This window comes from Callorhinus ursinus, unplaced genomic scaffold (assembly GCF_003265705.2).
Source record: "Callorhinus ursinus isolate GAN/ISIS: 27379988/994484 unplaced genomic scaffold, GSC_fseal_2.0 scaffold14, whole genome shotgun sequence".
Classification (NCBI taxonomy): domain Eukaryota; kingdom Metazoa; phylum Chordata; class Mammalia; order Carnivora; family Otariidae; genus Callorhinus; species Callorhinus ursinus.
This window is the reverse complement of record NW_027397076.1, coordinates 4532300-4554426: the sequence shown is the minus strand read 5'-3', so window position 1 is coordinate 4554426 and position 22127 is coordinate 4532300. Positions and strand designations below refer to the sequence as shown.

Genomic DNA, 22127 nt, shown 5'->3' with positions numbered 1-22127 from the left:
TTTCCCAAAGCCACTCTGCAAGGTGTCAAATTTCCCTCCTTGCTAAGACTATTGATGTCATCTAGGAGGTGTTTTGAAGTGAGGTCCGATCTGTGTCTTTGAAAGACAACTCCCGAGGCAGCATGCAGGAGAGAGGGGAGAAGGGGCACAGCAGTTGGGGAAAATCAGCTCCCATGAAAGAAGATGAGGGCGTGGGGCGCCTAGGTGGCTCAGTTGTTAAGCGTCTGCCTTCGGCTCAGGTCATGATCCCAGGGTCCTGGGATCAAGCCCTGCATCAGGCTCCCTGCTCAGTGGGAAGCCTCCTTTTCCATCTCCCACTCCCCCTGCTTGTGTTCCCTCTTTCACTGTGTCTCTCTCTGTCAAATAAACAAAATCTTAAAAAAAAAAAAAAAAAAAAGATGAGGTTGAAAATGAAGGTGGTGTCAGTGTGGAGACAGAGAGGGGGAGGAGAGGGGAGGGGGAGGGGAGGCAGGAAGCAAGGCTGGCTCTTCCCAGGTTTCTATCCTGCGCAGCCAGGGCCATTAAGCAGAATGGGAAACCAACAAGGACGGGGAGCAGTTTGCTGCGTGGGAAGAAGTGATTCTGATTTGAACACAAGGAAGTGGAGAGACCTGAAGCATATGGACATGAAAATGCCTCCCCAAGCCCTGGGAGGCTGCCCGCAGAACTTGAGAATACCCAAGGTAAAGCAAGAAAGAGTGGGAGCAAAGGAGGGGGGGAGGAGGAAGCAGGAGAAAGTGCAGTCGAGGCAGGAAGGAGGAGAAGCCTCTCAAACATATGACAGCCTGCTGGGGAGTCAGATGCTGTGGGCAGTGCCCGCGCCGCCGATGTGGGATTTGAGGCTCCCATCTGCTGCAGCACATGCACGCGGGCCTCTTCCCAGAACACTTGGCTTCCCTGGGAAGCTGTAGCCCAGCATGGGCCTGCGCTCCTGATTTTGCAGGAATAAATGCTACTTTGGGACTTGATGGCACGCCAGATGGCACTCCGGGATTCCTGCCCACATGCCTTATGCTTCCCAGCCCCGAGAGTGTCGGCACCACCTGAATTTTTCTCCATTCCTGCCTACCTTCTCCAAACTCCCGCATGACAGTCACTTCTTTGTCTCGCTCTCCTTCCGCTTTCCTCTCCCTCCTCATGCCCCTGCCCCATGATACAATGGAAAGATTGTGGGCTCTGGAATCCGATAGACCTAGGTTAGTATTTTATTTAACCAGCTGTGTGACTTTGAGCAAATTACTTAACCTGAGACTGAGATTCTTCACACATAGAATGGAATCAGTAATATGTGTCTCAACGGGCTTGTTGCGAGTACCTGCCTAGTACCCTGGCACAAAGCAGAAACCCAGTCGATGTCAGCCTCCAGCCTCCAGCCTGGCGAGAGGCAAGAAGGTGCAGCCAGAGGCCCCAGGGCCAGAATGGTGATCGCGAGCTTTATAGTGAGGGGAACGAGTTGCCGTCTTTCTCCCACTTCTTACAGATATCATCTTGGGCTTGCTCTCTATCCAAACTCTCTGCATCTTGGTCTCCTCGTCTAGAAAATGGGGACAATAACAGCCTTTGCCTCTGCTGGCTACCTCCCATTTGCCCCTCCAGATTTACTCTCCACCTTATTCCACCTGCCCTGGGCCCACCTGCTCAAGGTGACCTGTGTCAACTACGCCGACGGATATCCCTGCCTTCTGGCTCCAGCTCAACCAAGGGGCCCCCTGGCAGATCAGAGGAACAGAGATGAGTGGGCCAAGGTGTTCATTTCCAAGTCTCCTCCCTGCAGAACACCGTGTACCAGCTCCAATCCCAGTGACTCGAAACACTTCTGCCCACTGCATCTTGGCATCAGAGTTGCAAGAAGAACACAACACAGCCTTGGATGGAACAAGGCTTTATGCACGCAGAGAAGAGACAGAACAAGGTCAGCTTCCAAAGTGGGCATGGGTCCCTTGGGGCCAGTAAGTCTCTCCCAGTGGCTGATATAGGGAAACTGGTTCCCATGTGCCCCTCTGTGCCCCCTCCCCGTGAAGGACAGATAATCACAGTGGGGTTGGCCAAGTGCCACAAGACACACATGCTTTGGACAAAAGAGTGTCCATCGTGCCTGAAACCGGGGAAGATATTCCCACACAAGGTGATAACCTGGCACAGGTTGTGTTGGGTCCTTATCTCTCGGGAAGGAAGTGTTCCAGGCCCGAGAAGGCCTGTTCTTCCACGGCCAAGCAGGGCTCAAAACACCGCACAGGAGACAGCCTTTCCCCATGGTCACCACTGGCCAGCCGCTTTGCCTGATGACAGCCTCCTCAAGAGGCCCTCCTGACACTGCTGTGTCCTTCTGGAGGCCAGGATCTGCCCTGTCCTCCCACCTTCCCCACCATCCCCAGGTGCCTTGGCTACCTGGCATCGGCCCTACTCTTTGCCCATCCCTTTGGAAGTTGCCCTTTTAGTAAAATCTCCCCAGGTTATCCTATTTCATGCCAGAACCCTGTCGGTGAGGAATGAATGGATAAATGCCAAGGGCGTGGAACATTTGCTGGCACAAACACTAAATGAGTATTAGCTCTTATTGTGTTATTTCATCAGGTATTCATGAAAATTCAATGAGATCGCTATTATAAAGTGCTTAGTAGAGTGTCTGATGTGGAGGAAGACCCCAATTAATGATGGTACCAGGAGAGCACTTACTGCTCCTATTTTGACAAAGGAGAGGGAATGCCCTTCCTACTCCAAGAGGGGCACCTCTTGTCCTTCTCTTTATTCCTCTCTCCTGTGGTGCAGAGTGATTATCTGGCCGATAAGACCAGAAAAGGGACGTAGGGTAAGCTCACCGGGAGCCATTTTGGGTGACTCTTTGGCTCGCCACCTACCCACAGGAATTCCAGTTTCTTTCCTTGGTCCCAGGGGAGACACCCTGCATGGTGGAGGCTGGGTTCATCCAACTTTTCTGCCTTTCATAGCTTCACTTAAAGAGAGAAAGAGCTGAAGGCCCCATATAGCCTGGGGTCCAAGCCATTGTCTCTAATTTTGTTTTATCAGGAGTAAAGCTAATAATAAAGCTAACACCTGGGTTGGTTTCTCACTAGACTCAGAGCCTAGAGCAGAAAACGTGAAATGATTCATTACCTTATCAATCTTAAAGGGAAGTTGATTTTGTCTCATGTTTATTAGGATGATTCCACTAAAAGGTAATTTGCAAGCAAGAAAGAACAGCATTTGGCAATATATGTTAAGAAAAAAAAAAGAAGAAGAAGATAACAGGAGGGGAATAATGAAGGGGGGGAAATCGGAGGGGGAGACGAACCATGAGAGATGATGGACTCTGAAAAACAAACTGAGGGTTCTAGAGGAGAGAGTGTGGGGGATGGGTTAGCCTGGTGATGGGTATTAAAGAGGGCACGTTCTGCGTGGAGCACTGGGTGTTATGCACAAACAATGAATCATGGAATACTACATCAAAAACTAATGATGTAATGTATGGTGATTAACATAACAATACAAAAATTTAAAGAAAGAACAGCATTTGTCATGTGGGCTTCATGGGGAAATTGGCCACATGGGCCCACTTTGCAAAGCTTGTCCAACGTGGGTCTTCCATGCAGCATACTTAGCTGTTTTTGTAGTTGGGGCTAAAGATGCTGTGTGCTCAAACTTAACCTTCTCTAATATGGTCAACACTGTGGGTATTTGTCATCCGAGCTGGTTCCTAAACATTTTTAAGGCATGTCCTATGTCCAAAGAAATCCCCATCTTATGAGGCATAAAGCAAGGTAGAGGTTACTATAGAAACCAGATGGTCACTCCTTAGCCACCAGAGTATAGGCATGCAACCCAGACCCCACCAATCAGACAAATCTGTGCTTACCTTTGACCCAGAGGGAGACCCCACAGGGGGTCTATTCCAGGAAGGGTGGTGGCGACTGCCTCCAATTTTCAGAGGCAGCCACTGTGACGAATACTGTTATTAGTGGCTGTCCCTAGCATCACCCTGTCAGATATCAACAGTGCAGGGGACAATGTCCGTGACCACTGAGGCTGGCCAGAGATGGGGGGTGTCTCGAGCTGACAAGTTCTACAACAGAATTCTGTCTCTGCACCTGTGGTCCCAAAGTCTGGCCCTCCTGAAGGTTCTGTGTTTCAATAATTTCCATTTCTGCAGAAAAGAACCAGAACTTGGTCTGCAGTGTCTGAAGCTGAAAACTTGGACTGATGGAGCCCCTGAAGCGACAGCACCTGGCACCATGAACAACATGAGGGCAGAGGGCAAGTTATCTTCATCAGCGCCGTACTACTTATGAGTTTCTTTTGGCTTTTTATTCCATGTTATGCTCAGAAACCATATCAGTCAAGAATCCTTTGGTTGCAAGTGACAGAAACCCAAACCAAACTAACTGAGCCAAACAAAACGAAAGAAAATCAAGGACTAAGTCTCATAACTATAAAGTCTTGGTTTAATGTTTGCTTTAGGGACAGCTGGACCCCCAAGTTCAAGTGAAGCCAGGGCACACATTTAATTTACTTTCTTAGCTCTGTTTTGTTCTCTCTTAGCTTCTTTCTCAGGCCATCTTTCTTATCACCTGGTGATAAAACCTGCTGCCGTTAGTGTCTCTAGGTTTACATCATTCTCGTGGTGATTCCAGAAAGAAAAGACAGAAGGAAAAGAACACAATCCCCTTGCCCCCGACATCCACGCCTGATCACCCAAGTGGCACTGGTTGGCCCTGCTCAGGTTTTGGAGTGAACCCAGGACCAGTCGTAGGGTCCAGGAGAAAAAGAAATTCAACTCGTTAGGGTGGGCGAAGAGCTCATTCCTACAGGGTAGAAGGTAGTTACAGCCAGAAGATGCCCCATTGGAGCCACCCTGCATTGGGATGGGTAGGTCCCCAAAAGAAGAGGTGTAGAACCAAGAGAGCAGATTTCTACTACAGAACTGTAAGGGATGGCGTTATTCAATAAAAGCTACCAGAATGGAAACCATAGGGTTCTCCTTCTAAGATTAATACCTCTCTCTCTCTCTCTCTCTGTCCCTCTGTCTCTCCCTCTCTTTCATTCTCTGTCTCCCTCCCTCTAACTGTCTCTCTTTCTGCCCACCCCCCCACTCCCACCTCACACACGCGGACAGGGAAGAGGTTTCAAACAGCCCCTGTGGCACTAACAGGGAAATGGCCGTGAGGAGCGTTCCCAGTATTACTCGGGGGACGGAGCTAAAGTCTCTGGTTACATCAAGAGGAAAAGAAAAATCACGAACTGAAACGTAAACTTCCGAATTGTAAGGACCGTGACTGGCAGGCAGAGAAAGCCTCCTCGTTCTCCAATAGACCATCATCTTCAGGAAAACTTCAGTACATAACCTGCTACTTTAACATGAATAAAGTGAGAAGAAGCAGACCGTGCTGCCCCAGGAGAGGCTGAAAGAGAAAAAAGCAGCTCGCTTCTGGTGTCCCTTCATGTCCCCCTCCAATCCAGACACTGAACTTGAAGCACCACCATGAGCCAAGGATCATATTCTCGAAAAATCTGCCAGACATTCCTGCCATTGCAGCTTTATTGAATTACTACGGAGTGCAGGCTGAGAAATATAAATCACAGGGAAACAGGAAGCGCGTTTATTTCATTAGCCCGTGTAGCCTCCATCTGAGGCCTGCCAGTGCCTCTCTCAGAAACAGCCTTGCAACCTCGCCCTGCAAATACATTGCATTTTGTTCTGCAGCAGCAGCAAGCCCGGGGCTAGGCTATTGCTTTGTTCCTGCTTCTCCTCAAAAGTGCTTTCTGCCCAGTTGAGTTGTCCAGATGGAGCGCGGAGCTTTAAGATGAGAACATCCTTGTCATCTCTTGGTCTCCTGGGCAGTCGCTGGCCAGACCCGCTTTTCACTTCCATTCCAATCCACCAGCCACACAGGGGAAGAACTCGTTCCCAAGATGGGCCACGAACATCTGGAGGACATGAGAGAGCCCGGATGACCTTTGGCACAAAATGCCGTACTCTGTAGATGGGCTGCCTGTGCGAACTACTTCATGGATGGCAGGGGTGATGAAGGCAGAGATGGTCTGGATAAAGCGAGCAACTCTACCTGCTAAGATGACGGAGCGGAATGAGGATGGGAAGCCCCGGAGTCGGATGGACTGAGTTCAACTTCGGGCCACGCACTTGCCAGCTTAATGACTTGAGCCCATGACTTCCCTCCTCCAAGCTTCCATTTCCTCTGTGGTATTAAGGTTTACTTCCAGGGATGATTGAGAAGGGGCCGCAGGGACAAAATGAGTGTGTGTGGGGGGGGGGGAGCTGATGATTATTTGTAACCCACAAAACGTCACTCGCCTTTGTCGCTGTTGTGACCCCCAGTAATCTTTCGTAGGTTACATTCAATCTGTTGTGTCTTGTATTTTGTATTTACAGTGGGGGCAAGGGGCATTTCATAGGAGTTTCTCCTTCATGGTTTAAAAGATTATTACCCCCAGACCAAAGAAGGTGAGAGTCAGATACTGAAGCGGCTCAGCGTGAAGCAAAATCTCTGTCTCCTTCTTGCCACCTTTCTAGTGAGAATTCCCTTGCCTTCACATCCTGTGCTGCTCTCCATTCTTACTGCCAGTTCGCACTTAATAAATCTCTCCTGAAACGTTAATGGCTGCCTAAGGTTTAGCTGACAATGACTTCATGTGTGATTCCTCCTGGGGGGACTGGCGTTTATTTTGATAGGGGAAGAGGCCCTAACTTCTCTCCTAACTTCTCTCAGAAGCTCCCCCGGAGTCCCGGGAGACAGCTCTAAAATGTCACCATCTGGGCCCTTCCCACATGATCACGTTGAAAGTCTGGAAGAGCGACCAAGGAGAGGGGAAAGATAGCAAAAGAAAACCTTTAGGAGTTTCTTCTCCTTTGCCAATGTGAAGAGAAGCCTAGTGCCTGGAACGTAGTCAGTGTTCCATAAGTAAGCGTGAATAGATAGATAAATGATAGAATCAGGGAATGCGTCAGCAAATATAGGAAGAGCTGCCCCGTACTTTCTCCACTCACTCCCAAGGAAAAAATAAATGAAAGCTTACTTTGGCAGGGCACCTCTGAGAAATAGCCTAACTATAACAGCACACTCCCCAGCTAATCCTTTTTACTGAAATTAACAGCAAGCAGAATAACCAATTTGCTTTTCACTGATAGGGTTTTTACTTGACTTCTTTCTGGAATGTGAGATTTAAAAAAAAAAAATGTGTGTGGGGGGGTTGGAGAACAAGATCTTGACAAGAGTGAAAAGCATAGGCTTTGATGTTTGTCATTTCTGAGTTTAAGACCCAGTTCTGCCATCACCCATCTCTGTGATCGGGCAAATGGCTTAATTCCAACTTTTACTTCTATCCATGAAGGAGAAACTCCTCTGAAATGCCCCTTGCCCCCATTGTAAATACAAAATCCAAGACACAACAGATTATATGAAACAATTGCTGTTTTAGGCAACAAGCAATGTGGAACTATGATCCCCAGTAGAAAGGAAAAAACAAGGTAAACCCTCCAATTGCATCAGCTTAACCTGGGAGCAGTTTCCGGTGAAAATCATTTCACCAGAAGGAGGAACCCAAACAGAGATCATGGCGGCCAAAAGCAGCTAGATTTGGGGGCACAGAGCACTGGCAAGGAGGACACTACGCAATCAAAGAGCCCCAGATATCTGCATAGGGACACTCTAAGCCTTTAGCTAAATACTAATCTGCTCATGTATAGGGAGAAAGCCCATGAAGCTGTGCAAAGAAAGAGAACAGAAAAAAAAAGAAGAAGAAGAAGAAGAACAATCACTGGGGAGCTGTAAGCTGAACAATTCTCAGGGCTCACCCAGGACTAGAAATATTCAAGTTCCCACCGGTTAGAGTACAGAGACATTGCTGAATGCATATGTATGCCAAATGGAACTTTTAGGGATGAAAAACACAATATATGAAATCACTGGATGGAATTAAGAGCATATCAAACACTACCAAAGAAAAGATTAGTGAATTTGAAAACATACCAAAAAAAAAAAATCTTAAAACGAAGCACAAAGAGAAAAAAAAGACTGAAAAAAGTCAATGGCCTTATTGTCAAAAGTTTCAACAATATTAAGTGTTATAACATGTATGTAACTGAGTTCCAGAAAGAGAGGAAGGAGAGGAATAAATATTAAAAGTATTTGAATACACACTGGCAATTTTAAAAATTCAGATTTTGATGAAATCTATAAACTTATAAATGTAAGAAGGTCAGTGAACCCAAAGAAGGATAAAAACAAAAAAAAAAATCAAGGGAAATCATAATCAAATTGCCAAAGAAAAAATGATAAGTAGAAAATATTAGACATTGTACAGAAAAAAAAATGTTACATACAGAGAACAAAGAGAAAAATTATCAGGAACTTCTAATCAGAAACTACACAAACCAGAAGAGAGTGGAGTGGTAACTTCTAGGAACGAGAGCTAAAAGTTGTCACTAAGATGTTATAACCAGAGAAAATATCTTTTCAAAATAAAGTTGAAACAAAGCTTTTATTTCAAACAAACCCAAGCTGAGAGAAGTTGTCACCATCTGACCTTTACTACAAGAAATGTTAATGAAAGTTCTCCATGAAGTGGAAGAATGATACCAAAGTGCAGCTTGGAACATGGAGGAGTGAAAACACAGCAAACATACAGTTATGCATAAATATGAAAGATATTGTCTGGTTTTCAATTTTTTTTAAAGAAAAGTGGATTTTTTTAAGATTTTTTTTTTTGTTGTTTATTTATGAGAGAGAGAGAGAGCACAAGCAGGGGGAGTGGCAGGCAGAGGGAGAAGCAGGGTCCTCCCTGAGCCAGCAACCCGATGCGGGGCTTGATCCCAGGACCTGGGATCATGACCCAAGCTGAAGGCAGGTACTTAACAAATTGAGCCATCCAGGCATCCCATTACTATTATTTCTAACTAATATTTACTGGGCATGTATTATGTGCCAGGCAATAGGCACTTTATATAATACTGATTAAAAACATTGACTTTGGGTTAGACCGATCTATGTTTTAATCATACTGTAGCTACTTATTAAAGATTATTTAATCTCAGTTTCCTCAATGAGCAGAAGGCAGACACTTAACTGACTGAGTCACCCAGGCCTCCCTGGTTTTCAATTTTTAAGATAGTTCAAATTTTTGCTTATTTATTTAAAAGATCATCTTAAGGTCATTTAAAACCAAAATGGTAATAATGTATAGTCTTCTCAACAAATTGCACTCCAAAAACTGAAGATCCATATGCAAAAAAAAAAAATGAAACTCAACCCTTTTCCCACATGGTAAGCAAAAGTTACCTCAAAATGGATCATACACCTAAGTGTAAAAAAATTAAATGTAAAGCTACTAGAAGAAAAGAGAGAAAATCAGTACAACATTAGTGTAGGCAAAAATTTCTTAGGACGTGAAAAGCACAAACCATTAAATACTTTATGAAATGGATTTTGTTAAGATTCAAGACATTTGCTTTTCAAATCACTCTGACAAGAAATAAAAAGGCAAACCCACAGAATGGGAAAAAATATTTGCAAATATATATCTCACAAAAGCCTGTGTCTAGTATATATAAAGAACACTCACAACTCAATCATATGAAGATGATCAACCCAATTTCTGAAATGATGGGCAAAATATTTGGGAGACACTTAACAAAAGAAGATATTTGGCCCAAAAGCACATGAAAAGATGCGCAATATCGTTAGCCATCAGGGAAATTGACATTAAAACTATAATGAGATACTACATACTAAAATAACTAAAATTTAAAAGACTGACAATGCCAAGTGTTGGAATGGATGTGGAGCAACTGGAGCTCTCCTCTGTGTGTTTTTGGTAATACTGTCAAACGGTACAACCACTATGGGAAACTCTGTGGTTCTTTTAAAGTTAAGCCCATGTACCATATAATCCAGCAATTCTACTCGTAGGTGTTTACCTAAGAAAATGCTAACATATGTCCACATAAGGATTTTTTACACAAATGTTGAGAGAGGCTATATTTTAATAACAAGTTATAGTATGTTCACACAGTGGAACAGCACCTAGCCATAAAAAGGAACGAACTAGTGCTACTTACAACCACATGGATGGATCTCAGGATACCGTGCTGAATTAAAGAAGCTAGACACAAAAGAGTACCTGCCATATGCTTTCACTTATATGAAATGGTGTCAGAAGGCAGGTTGGTAGTTTACCTGAGACCAAAGCTGTGGAGGATGGACAAACTGGGAAGAAGCACTAGTTAAGACTTTTGGAAGGTGAAAATGTTCTAGATCTTCACTGTGGTGGTGGTCGCAGGCACGCACGTATTTTTCAATACTCCTCAAAACCGAATTCATGTATGTTTTATTGTATGTAAATTATGCCTCAATAAAGTTTATTTTTAAAAAAGACACATTTTTCATAATTGTGTGGCTAATGGAATGATAGCCCCTCGCCCTCTAGGTTGTGGTGATGAAGAGAGAAGGAAAAGGCATGCAAAATACAGTAAATGCCAGGATAGAAAATGAGTTTTTTCTCCCTCCAAAGTGTACGCTCAGGAAAGAGATGGTTGCCTATTGTGCTGTTCGCCTGGCATTTCCACTGTCCCAGAATAAGACTACGTTTCCCTGTCCCTCTTCAAAGATGGGATACGTCTGGGGCGCCTGGGTGGCTCAGTTGGTTAAGCGACTGCCTTCGGCTCAGGTCATGATCCTGGAGTCCCGGGATCGAGTCCCGCATCGGGCTCCCTGCTCAGCAGGGAGTCTGCTTCTCCCTCTGACCCTCTTCCCTCTCGTGCTCTCTGTCTCTCATTCTCTCTCTCTCAAATAAATAAATAAAAAATCTTTAAAAAAAAAAAAGTGTGTTACTAATAAAAAAAAAAGATGGGATACGTCTGTGTGACTTGTCCCATGAGACGTGAGCCCCACACCATGTTATCACTTCCGGTGGAAATGTGAAGAGCCAGGATGCATTTCCCCACACTCCCTTTCCACTGGTGCACTGGACATAGAAGCACATGTCCATATGCACTCTCATTAGCTCCAACTTAGCCTCATGGGCAGCATCATCCCACAATTCTGGATCCCAAAAGGATCTGAGCATGTGATTATGACTTGTTTCTCTGAAAAGGGGAGACAATGTTTCCCAAGCATCCATAACTCTTTACTTTATCACCATGGTGCCCAGCTTTACATGTTTATAAGAAACCAGTCTCAGCAGCTTCCACTCCCAGGAATCATCTGTACCACATAGGGACTGAACCCACAAGCATGGCTTCTTAGGAGCTGACCAGTGAGCCTGGTTCAGAGGTCTGCATCTGGCTTTCTGCTCTGCACACATCCTTCTGTCTGGGTGCCAAAGCCTGATGGCTGAAGCTTCTGGAATACCCCAGGCATGGCCGCATCAGATGTTTCTCAGCTTCAGTGATTCACAAATTCCTATTTGAAGGACTTTCTCAAGATAGCTATATTCTTGGCGACCCTTTTCTCCAGCTGCCTCCAAAATGAGCTCTTCCCCATCCTCAGTTTCATCTGACAGTGAGGTGTTCCTCTGGAAATCGGATTTGAGGCCATGCCTGTATCATCATCGTGCTCTGGGCTTTGAAGACATGGCAATGTTCCGTTTTTTGTGACGGAAGTTGTTGCAATGCCGGATACCAGGCGGGTCCGTACAGCCAGTCTGGCCTCCTTTGTTTCCATATGGCTCTAAGGCAATTGCTTTGAGCTCTCAGTCCCCAGAAATGGGGCTCCCCTGAGGCCCATCAGCACAGGAAAGAGCATATAGAGCACAGTTGGGTGTATGTGAGTACACAGATTTGGACAGAAGAAACCCAACCCACTGGGCCCACTGCCCCACAGCATGTGCTCAGGATGGAGAAAGACTCACTCCTTCATCCCATTCCACTCTAGAAACCTGAACCAATTCTATTCATTTTATCTAGTGAGACTGATTCTTCTAAAACCTGACACCATATTTGTTTGGAGAGTGCATTGACTTGGGTCGATGTAATCATCCCTGATGTTGTTCACTTAACTCCTGCAGGAAAATGCCATTTACATGGACAAGGATGGTGACAAGACGGGGCTTATGATCCCGGAGTCTGACCTAAGGATCATCCCAGGGACACAACAGAGCAGTTAAGAGCTTGGGCTCAGAAGCTGGTCAGCCAGGCTTGTATTTGATTCCAGCTCCACATTTACTAGTTGGGTGACTTCGGCAAGATACTGCACATTTCCAACACTGTTTCCTCATCTGTAAAAATGGAGATCAGGGAATATCAAAACATTAAAGGAGCATTAGAAGAGATAACTCATGTAAAGGGTAAGCACACTGCCTGCAGCTCGGTAAACATTCAGTTAATATCTGTTGATATTATGCTGCCCTTCCCTGTGGGAAGCAGGCAGAAGCTGTGACAGAGCCATTGTGATGTGTCCATCTGACTCCATTATGTTGTCCACTTTTTAAGTACTACAGACTCAAAGACTTCCCAGGAAGTCAGGCTGGGGTCAGATGACTGAGTTGCAGCCAGGAGGAGAAGGGTGCACGTGATGTCCCCACATCCAGGCCTGACCCTTGAAAGGTGCTCACCTGTGCTCTCTCTATCCTCCATTTGCACAGCTAGAAACAGAGGACCCCAAGATGGCAGACCCACGGGATGGATGAAGCTCGGGTCCCTGAGTGCCTGCATGGAGAAGACATGACGAAGAGATCTGCCCAACGTGTACTGGACTTGGTGATAGTAAGCATGGAGAAGACATGATGAAGAGATCGGCCCAACGTGTACTGGACTTGGTGATAGTAAGAAATAATCATTTATCATACTGAGCCACTGCCCTCTCAGGGCTTGTTACTTGAGCATAAGAGAGCCTATCCAGACTAAAGCACAAGTGGAAACTAGCACAGGGAGTGGATGGGAAAACTAGCAGGTCAAGACACAATACATCTTCCCAGTCAGGGGGAGATGAGCACCATACATTTTTCATCACTAAGACAAGAATTGGCACAATTTAAAAAAAATTGATTGCTCATTTCCCCCACAAGTCCCCACTGGAGCCAGACAGTTGTGACAGCTTGGGGCAGGTTTTGTGACATGAAAACCTTAGTCTGCACTTTCTGGTCTTCATAGAGCACCACTGCGGCTCCACTTGCATGCCCCAAGCTTCGCATGATTGTGTGGATTAAAAACATCTTCTCCATAAATTTCAATAAATTGGCAGTGAATTTCTGCTGTGGAAACATATTCTTATTTAAAATTGCACGTCATGGCATGTCTCTCATCTGGGGACCACCTGTCACAGGAAACGGCCATTTGTAATTAAGGATACACAAAATCCTAGATGATTATAGCCAGTCCACGTGAGAACTTGGCCACATATGTTTAGCACAACACCACACTCCCTGAACCGTGGTTGTCCTATGCCAATGGACCAGAAATTAACCCTACAAAGCTCTGTTTTGAAGACCCCGGGGCCTTTGCATATACCGTTCCCTTTGCCTGGAATACTCGCTCTTCATATAGCTAGTTCTTCAAATCTCTGCCCAAATGTCACCTCTCCAGAGATGGCTTCTCCGACTACTCTTTCTGCAAAAGGTTCCTCCTCCCTTAATTCTCTATCTCGGCACCCTGTCCATTTCCTTCATAGCCCTTATTATAATCTGTAGTTTTAGGGAGGGGTTGTTTGTTTATTGTCCATTTTCCCACTAGATCTAAGTAACCATGAAATCTACCTTATTTCTAAAATTCAAGGTATACGAGCTAATAAAACCTTTTCTGTGGCTTAAACCAGTTTCAGCTGGATTTTCTCATATTCTAACTAATTTGACAACTAAAATCGTCCTAACAAATATATCTGCTCTCTATAGTTTTATATTGTTGTCTTTCCTGACACTATTGGTATAAATTAGAAATCTTCTAATGTCAGAGCACCTGGGTGGCTCAGTTGGCTAAACATCTGACTCTCGATCTCAACTCAGGTCTTGATCTCAGGATCATGAGTTCAAGCCCCATGTTGGATTCCACTACTGGGCATGGAGCCTACTAAAAAGAAAAAAGAAGAAAGAAGAAGGAAAGAAGAAAGAAAGAAAGGAAAGAAAGAAAGAAAGAAAGAAAGAAAGAAAGAAAGAAAGAAAGAAAGAAAGAGAGAAAGAGAGAGAGAAAGAGAGAGAGAAAGAAAGAAAAACTCTGAAAGCCAGGGATTATGTAATGCTATTTTATAGATGAGGAAATCGAGGCCCAAAAGGTGTAACTTTGTTTCATTAGCTCTGTATCCCTTCTTTTGGCAGAGCCCCCCCTCCCCTGACTTCATGTAATACTGAAGGAGCGATCATTCAAGTATACCACAAGGGTAGGCACATGATCCAGGTGGGCCAATCAGAGCATCTCTCCATCTGGACCCTACGAGTAGGCAAGAGAGAGACACATGACCCCCAGCAAAGCCAATCACACTCCTTCCTTGGCACATAAACGCTGGGATAGTAAGCATCTCTCTCTGACTTCAGGATCACACACTTAAAGGACCTCATAACACCACTACTACCAGAAGCTATCTTACCACCATGTGGAGAGAGCCTGCCTAGGAATGAAACCCACCTCCAGGGAGAGTGAGTGAAAAAGAGGCCAATGGCATCTCTTGAACCCCTGGATCTAGCTGTGCCTGAGACATACTCCTTAGACTTCTCAGTTACATGAAGCAGTATATTTGTCTTGTTACTTAACATGGTCTGAGCTGGGTTTCTTCCACTTGCCACTGAATAAGGATGAAGTGAGCACCCTGAAGAAGCTCCATGAATATTAGTTCTCTTGATCTTCCTCCTTAAAGTGACCACTTCTCATTAACCTCACCAACCTATCAGTTGGCATGTAAGCCATGCCCCTCCAGCTGCTCCTATTTCCTCCCTATCCCTTATATTCAGTGACTATTGCTCTGTAACGACAGGATTATGGATTCCCATTCATAATGAGTTTTACGCTCAAGGCAACTTCGTAGAAATTAGCTCATTCCTTCTTCATGGACCCATTAAAGTTGGGTAAAGGTAGCAATCCATGCACCCATCAGACAGATGAGAAAACAGAGGCACAGAGACACGAAGCAGTTTGCCTCATTAACAATCAGCAAGTCCAAATCGGAATTGAGATTCTTCCCACTGCAGCCTAGCTGGAGAGGCACAGACAGACAGGTCCTAATTCGGCAGGCCACATCATAAACATCCATTCCCCAACCCTCAACCTTATCAGGTACCTGGTCATTTTAGCCAAATAAGCTCCATCAGATTGGGTTCCCAGATAAAATACAGGAAGCCCATTTAAATTTGAATTTCAGATAAATAATTTTTTTTTTTTTTTTTTTTTTTTTTTTAGTATAAGCAGGACCTAAATAGTGCACGGGACATACTTATACTAAAAAATCATCCACTGCTTAGCTGGATGTCCTGTGGTTTTATTTGCTAAATGTGACAAGCTGTATCAGATGTTCTCCCAGTAGACCAGATAAGGGGTGTAAGTTGCAATTTCTTTGCAAAGTCAGACTTTTCTTACACGGATCCCCAAACACTGCTATTCAGCACAGAGTGTAGTGTAACTCTAATGTTTGATACTAGGGTAGGGTTTGATGTCATTTGCTATTGTAACTAGGATCCAGCCTTACCCTATTATTCATCCCTCTTTCTAAGAGCTTCCTGGAAGGTCTGTTCATGCAAGGAATAATGGTAAAATGGGACTCAGGGTGCCATTTTATCAGAGGCAGAGCAGTGGCTTTTCCCATTGGGAAATAATGCCCATTGATCTTGGACTCCGAGCAATCAGATTAGCAGTCTGGCTGCCCTGGGAACAGAGGGGGCTGCCGAAGAAGGGACAGGCAGAGGGAGCTGAACCAGAAAGAAGGAGAGAGCATGACTGGCTATTAACTTTCGATACTGTCTCTAGTCCAGTTTGAAGGAACCCAGTCAGTTGTCTCTTCTGGAACACAGAACTGAGAATATGTAAATTTGGAATCTGTGAGGTAAACCAAAGTGGGTCATAAAATCAGGGAGAAAGCTAGGCTACGAAAGGAGGCGGAGAAAGCCGGTGTGCAAGGAGGACTAGAAAAAAGGGCCTGTCATTCTCTTGGCTCCTCCCCCAGTTCTAGCTCCTGCTGCCCGGCTAGCTGCATTTCCTTTTCCAAAAACTTCAGCTAAGTTTCCCCTCTGTGCCTGAGCTAGCTTGGGTGGGTTTCTGTTACTTATACCCACTCTGTCACTTACTTCCTTAACTAAGAGGAAAACAACCAAATAAAGAAGCAAGGTCCCAGTTCAGTTCAGTTCATTGCAATTTATTTAATTTAAAAATAAAAACGGAAACAAAACAAAACCAAAAAAACGAAACAAAACAAAAAACAAAACAAAAGTCAGTTTCCAATGAAAATACAAACACTTTGGGTGGTTATCCAGCTTTTTCCCCCCTGTAGGCTGTTCTGGGCTCAAACCAATCAAATGAACAAAAACCAATTTTGACTGGAGCCATAAAGCATGTTGCACCAATTAAATTACACCAATATATTATTATAATACCTTTGAAATGTCTTTCAGACCAATAAATAAAAAAAAGACAAATTCAAATAAAAAAGTCAACTTTTTATTACCAAAACAAAAAAAAAAATAGAAATTAAATAAAAGTCACAACACGGATTTAAAAAAAAAAAATGTGCAGTCAAGTTTTTTTCTCTCTCTCTCTTTTTTTCTTCTAGGAATGATACCATGCCAGTAAATCCCTACAGAACATTTCCAGTTTGGCAATAAGCAGTCAGTTGATCATTCACATTTGTACTCAAGACAGCAGGCCAGGGCGACACTCCCCTGAATTTCCCCCTGGAAAGTGCTCCCCATCATCTGAAGAAGCAGCACCTTATAACAGGGATGGAAAGTGAGGGAGCACTTAGCATTTTCATTTCGCCTAGGGTCTTGAAGCACTTCCTGAAAACTGATCATGCCTTAAAATTTACCTGTAAAAAGAAGTATAATTCTACTCCTTTGGCAGATGTGTAAACTAAGACACAGAAAGGCCCACAGAGGCCAGGAAAGGACCAGGAGAGCTTACATGGAATCTCCTGCTTGGTCCACCAGGTCATAAAAGTGTCTCTCACTTGTAATTCCATGGAAATGAATTAAGCATGACTTCCTTGGTTGGGGATTGGCTGGTAGGGATGATAGCACTTAATCAGGAAGCAGGGAGCTACATGTCAGGGCTTTTCTCTCTAGACCAGGTTTTTCCTTGAAAGGACAGAGTCAACACAGTATGGAGAATCAGAGGATGTTAGCAGAATGTCAGAAGCAGGCAGGGGGCCTGAGAGATGGGCTAGTCCTCCCTCCCCCCTCCTCCCCCCACCAGCCCTCATTAAAGGGAAAACTTAGCTTCCCAAACACTGCAGGTGCCTCAGGCCACCAGCTAGTTAGCAGCACACCAGGACTCAACTCAGATCCTCGGCCTCTGAGTGGAGGACTGTCTTTGCCACAATCCACTGTCTGGGTTGGTGGACAAAAGAGAACATGCATGTGTGGGGTTTTGGGGGTGGGGGAAGGGGAGAAATAGAATGATTTTCCTTAATAGTGTCATTTTAGAAGGATGGAAAATACTAAACAGACACAATCACTTGGCAAAAGGAAAAAACATATCACCCAGTAGATAGGTGTTATACCTTAGGCATATTGACAGCTACCAACTTGGCCAGTTGCCACACATGCGGGACCAGCAGTGTGGCAATACAGGCTGTCCAGAACAGATTACATAAAATGAGACAAGGAATGGGGAGCTCGGAGGCTGCAGGATGCCCTCCACACACCCACACTTCCCACACACACAATTTGCTATCTACAGATTTTTTTTTCCCTTTGAACCTATATTGGAGCTCAGGAAGGAGGTGCAATTGAAAGAAAGAAAATGGAGAAGCTTCCCATAACACACCACTCAGCTCGACCTGAAGGCATGCACAAAGCCACAACCCCAGGGCTGGTGACAAGGGGGAGAAACGGAGCCATCTCCTTAGGAAAAGGGCAGTTTCACTCCAATGAATGTTCTCAGCGCCTTACGGCGAATTCTTTCACATCTCCCTATAACTGTTCGTTGTCTGTTGGTTTTCCCAAAAATAACCCCCCCTCCAAGACTAGTCCTCCTTATATATCTTTGCGGGTCGCAGCGGTCGACCATCTTGAAACAAGGCTTTCAATTTGCCCAGGCCAGTAGGATCTGAAGTCATCCCAGATTCCCCAATGAGATCATTAATTCCAAACCCAGTATCTGAAGATATCCCATTGTGGGACTGACATCTTATCACCTGTAATCTGGGTGTCGAGAAGTTGAATACCTAGTTATGTTACTTTTTATGATAAGAGTCCTGCTATACCTCTTTCCTGCCTCCTCCAGAACCATCTGGATGGCTTCTTGGGAAATGTTCCCTCCCAACCCACTGTGCTCTTTCAACACCTTACTCATTTGAATGGGTGGAACTTTCTTTTCCCCCAGAGTCTAGGACTTCAAACCCATGACAGAATCCCTAGATATGAGGGGAGGACCTTATGCCTACCTTTCCTTTCCCCATCCAAATAACCCACCTACACACTAACTCCCTAGAAGCAAACTCGCCTGCCTCTGCGGATTCTACCCTTGGTGGACGGGGAAACCGTTTGCTATTAGTAAACAGGGTCAGTGGTTGAGCCAGTTACTCCTTGGAGACTGTGGACAGCGTCACATCTGATTCATGCGGGTGAGAACCCAAGAGACGGCATTCCAGTTAATAGTGAGATGTTAAAGAAATCGACAAGTTGCCCCCTTGCTGGTGTGGATCAATTTCCATTCATCTGCACGAAGACCACAGAGGGTCCCGAGCTCTGTTACACACCAGAGTTTTGACCTCTGACACCACCATTCTCTTCCCTGTCCATCCTCGGGAGGTTGTGCTGAAGAGCAAGGCAGACATCAGGAAAGAAGTGGGAGACAGCAAACAGCCCAAAAATCACCACGGGCTGACTCTTTTAAGTCCTTAGCGGTGTTCAGAGCATTCTCTCTCTGCCCGAGACCCTGTCTTCCATCCCAGGTAGAGTGGCAAATTAACAAAGGCCACACGAGCGGCATGAAAGACAAGCATAGATCCCACAGGATGCCTCAACCCAACACTTTCGGGGCTTAGCCATGTCAAGGATGGCCACCGCATGGCATGAGGGCTACTGCCCCCCTTCCCTTTCCCAAGGCAGCCACTGCTATTCAGTCACAGCACTCCCTCCCATGCGCCTAGGCTACTCACACCAGCACACCCAGGAGCCGCTATCAGTCGATCACCCATTCAAGTTCAGGTGGCTGAAATCTACTTGCCAACCCCACGCAGTCAGACCAAGCCTGCTCATGTGAGGGGGGAAGCAGCAGGTTCTGAGCTCATCCAAGGCAGACGGCCCCAGTCTCTCTTGCCCTTCCTCCAGAAGCATTTGGACAAGTTTTAGGGATGTGTTCCCTCTCCCATATGCTTCCTCCCCACCCTCTTCATGCTGGCCAACACCACCTCCCCTGGACAGCTGGTCCTCTAGGAGGTACCACAAAGTAAATGCCAATCAGGACCCAAATTCTGACTGGCCGTTGGCAGGACTGGCAGAGAGCCCACTTCTCCCTTTCAGGTGCTGCCTCAAGGCTGCCAATTGGGCCCACCAGGATGGCACCAATCCTTTTTCAGTCTATTGTCACAGGCCAGCAAAGAGGTAACCAGCTCACTAGCACAAGTCATTGCTCCCACGCCTCCCCCGAACCCACCCACAACCCAGCCCCGCGCCCCCCGGGGAGCTAGTTAAGCTTGCTGCAGATCTCCAGCGCTTTCTTGTAGACCTGAGTCACATCGTCCATGTCCATGAGGAGGGAGAAGCTGCTGTCTCCCAGCCGGTTCCGGTACCGCTTCAGGTACTGGGGTCGGGGCCGGTTCTGGAGCCCCTCAAAGTCCTGGATCTGGAGGAAGTTTTCAGCAGAGACGCAGCTGCGGATGCGCGGGGGGGCAGGGCGATTCTCCGGCAGATCCAGCAAGTCGAAGGAGTCGCTGGACAGGACGCTGTCGTCACTGATGACGCTGGAGGGCCGGCTGTAGCTCCGGGAGAGGCCCTCGGCGGGGGCGCCGGGCTCCAGCAAGGATTCCAGTGTGGGCATTTCAGGGCCGACGAGGGCCGGGTCCGTGGTGCCTGCTGAGTACTTGCTGCTGTGTTTCAAGATGCCCTTCCTCCGGCACGAGAGGCCGTGGGACGTCCCCCTGGTGGGGTCCGGGGGGCTGGGGGAAGGGAGGCCACTACCCAGCCCGTCGTTACTGTCCAGCAGCTCTGAAGACTCGCTGCGCTCCGGGGACGAGTAGTAACCTGACTCTCTCTGCTGGGTCTTCTTCAAGATGCCCTTCTTGGGCATCGTGGCCGACTGCTTGGGGCTGAGCTTGCCCGGCACCTCTGCCTCGGGGGGGCTTGGGAGGGGCACGGCGGTCCGGACCAAGTCGGGCTCCATCTTGAAAGCAGAGGGTAGGGCAGGGCTCACGACGCCTTCGATGAAGCCGGTGCTGTGGGAGCGATGTTCACTGTTGCTTCGCTTCTTCAGGATCCCTTTGGGCCTCTTGGAACTCAGCTTGGATGGGCTCTCGGGCACCGAGTCCTGGCCGGACTGGGCAAAATCGTTCTCTTTCTTGGACTTTTTCAGGGACCGCTGCCGCTCCAGCATGACCTCGGAGGCCCCGGGCTTGGCCAGGCCCTTGATTTTGGCTTCGGCCTCAGCCTGCAGCCCCGTGGAACGGTGGTGCCAGTCGATGATGCGAGCCAAGAGCGGCGACTCGGAGTTGTGGAGCGCATCGCAGTCACAGACGCTGCTCTTGTAGCCCCAGTTCACCCACCAGTGGTTGGCGATGTCCTCGATGGTGGCCCGGCGATCGGGGTTCACCATCAGCATCCACCGAATGAGTCCTCGGGCGTCTATGGCACAAGAGAAAAAGAACGGTGCGTCACATGGAAGCCTTTGGCCTTGACGGGGCTGACGCTGCAGGGGTGAGGGGACACGCGCACTCGGGCGGGAGATCTGGTCCTGCCACACCAGGGAGTGGGAGCCAAAGCCTTCTAGACGGTACACGGAAGGCATCATCAGGACACAACCACAGGCCAGGGCACGGTCACACCCTGGCATGTTTTTCCACAGAAGCAAAGGAATGTCCTAGAACTACTGAGCTCTCCATCAACTCAGATCTTCACTAAATGGGGAAGGCCAGGTAACTGGAACAGATTCCAGACCCGACCCCAAGCAGGGCCCCACCATTCCTTCGGTGGATATTATTTTACCAAAAGGGAAAACAGAGTGAGGTGACCCTGGCTTTTCTGTAGTCCTCCAAGGTGGGTTTGTATAAACATGCAGTGCTCAAGGTAATGGGGGAAAGTGTGTCACCATGAAAAGGACATCTAGGGCTGAGACGGTGAAAAAGAGGCTCCTTATCAAACAGGGAAAGAAAGAAGGATGGCACACATGGGCAGTGAGAGGTGCCATCCCCAAGGCTGGCCTTACCCCAGGCTTTTGCCAGGTCCTGAGACCCACGCCCAGTGAGCTCACTTCCTCTCCCTCTCTGACATAAGCTGTAGCCTACCGAGCCGTCAGCTCAGAGAGCTCATCTAGATCTGCTATCCGCTCACGGCCTGGCTGAGACATTCCATGTGCACATCTCGGCTGCCAGAGAATTAGGGGAAAGCCCCGAAGGGATGTTGAGGAGGCCACAGGAACCAACTGACTCTCACAGCTTATAAATTGACTTATAAGATTAAACTCTGCTCCCCCAATGGGAGGTGAATTATACCCTGGGAAGGCACCGCTTCCCCCTCAGCCACTTATGTGGGCTAATGAGTAGCTGGCAGGGGTCAGGCAATGAGATCAGGGGTGAGCTGCACCCCTGAAAAGTAACAGGATGTTCCTTCAGTCATTCAGTAAATATTTTCTAAATTCCTGCAATGTGCCAGGAGCTGTGTTGGTACCGGTTGGGTCACCTGAAATTTCTCAAAAAACAACAAAAACAAAACAAAACAAAACAAACAAAAAACCCAGGCTGGCCTATTGAAAAAAAAAATGTGTATGCATATACATATATATGTGTGTGTGTATATTCATTATTCACAGATTCTGTATTATAAATTCT

General features: G+C 46.6%; 1 protein-coding gene across 3 annotated transcripts in view; it reads right to left on the bottom strand.

Moving 5' to 3' along the window:
* Positions 1–16264: 16264 nt before the first annotated feature.
* The window catches only part of NUAK1 (NUAK family kinase 1), a 72304-nt gene continuing 66441 nt past the window's right edge, over positions 16265–22127 (bottom strand). For all 3 annotated transcript variants that reach the window (XM_025882590.2, XM_073900354.1, XM_073900355.1), the window contains exon 7: positions 16265–20925. In XM_025882590.2, coding sequence (XP_025738375.2) covers positions 19772–20925 — 1154 coding nt within the window. In that variant the 3' untranslated portion in view covers positions 16265–19771. The remainder of the gene's footprint in view (positions 20926–22127) is intronic.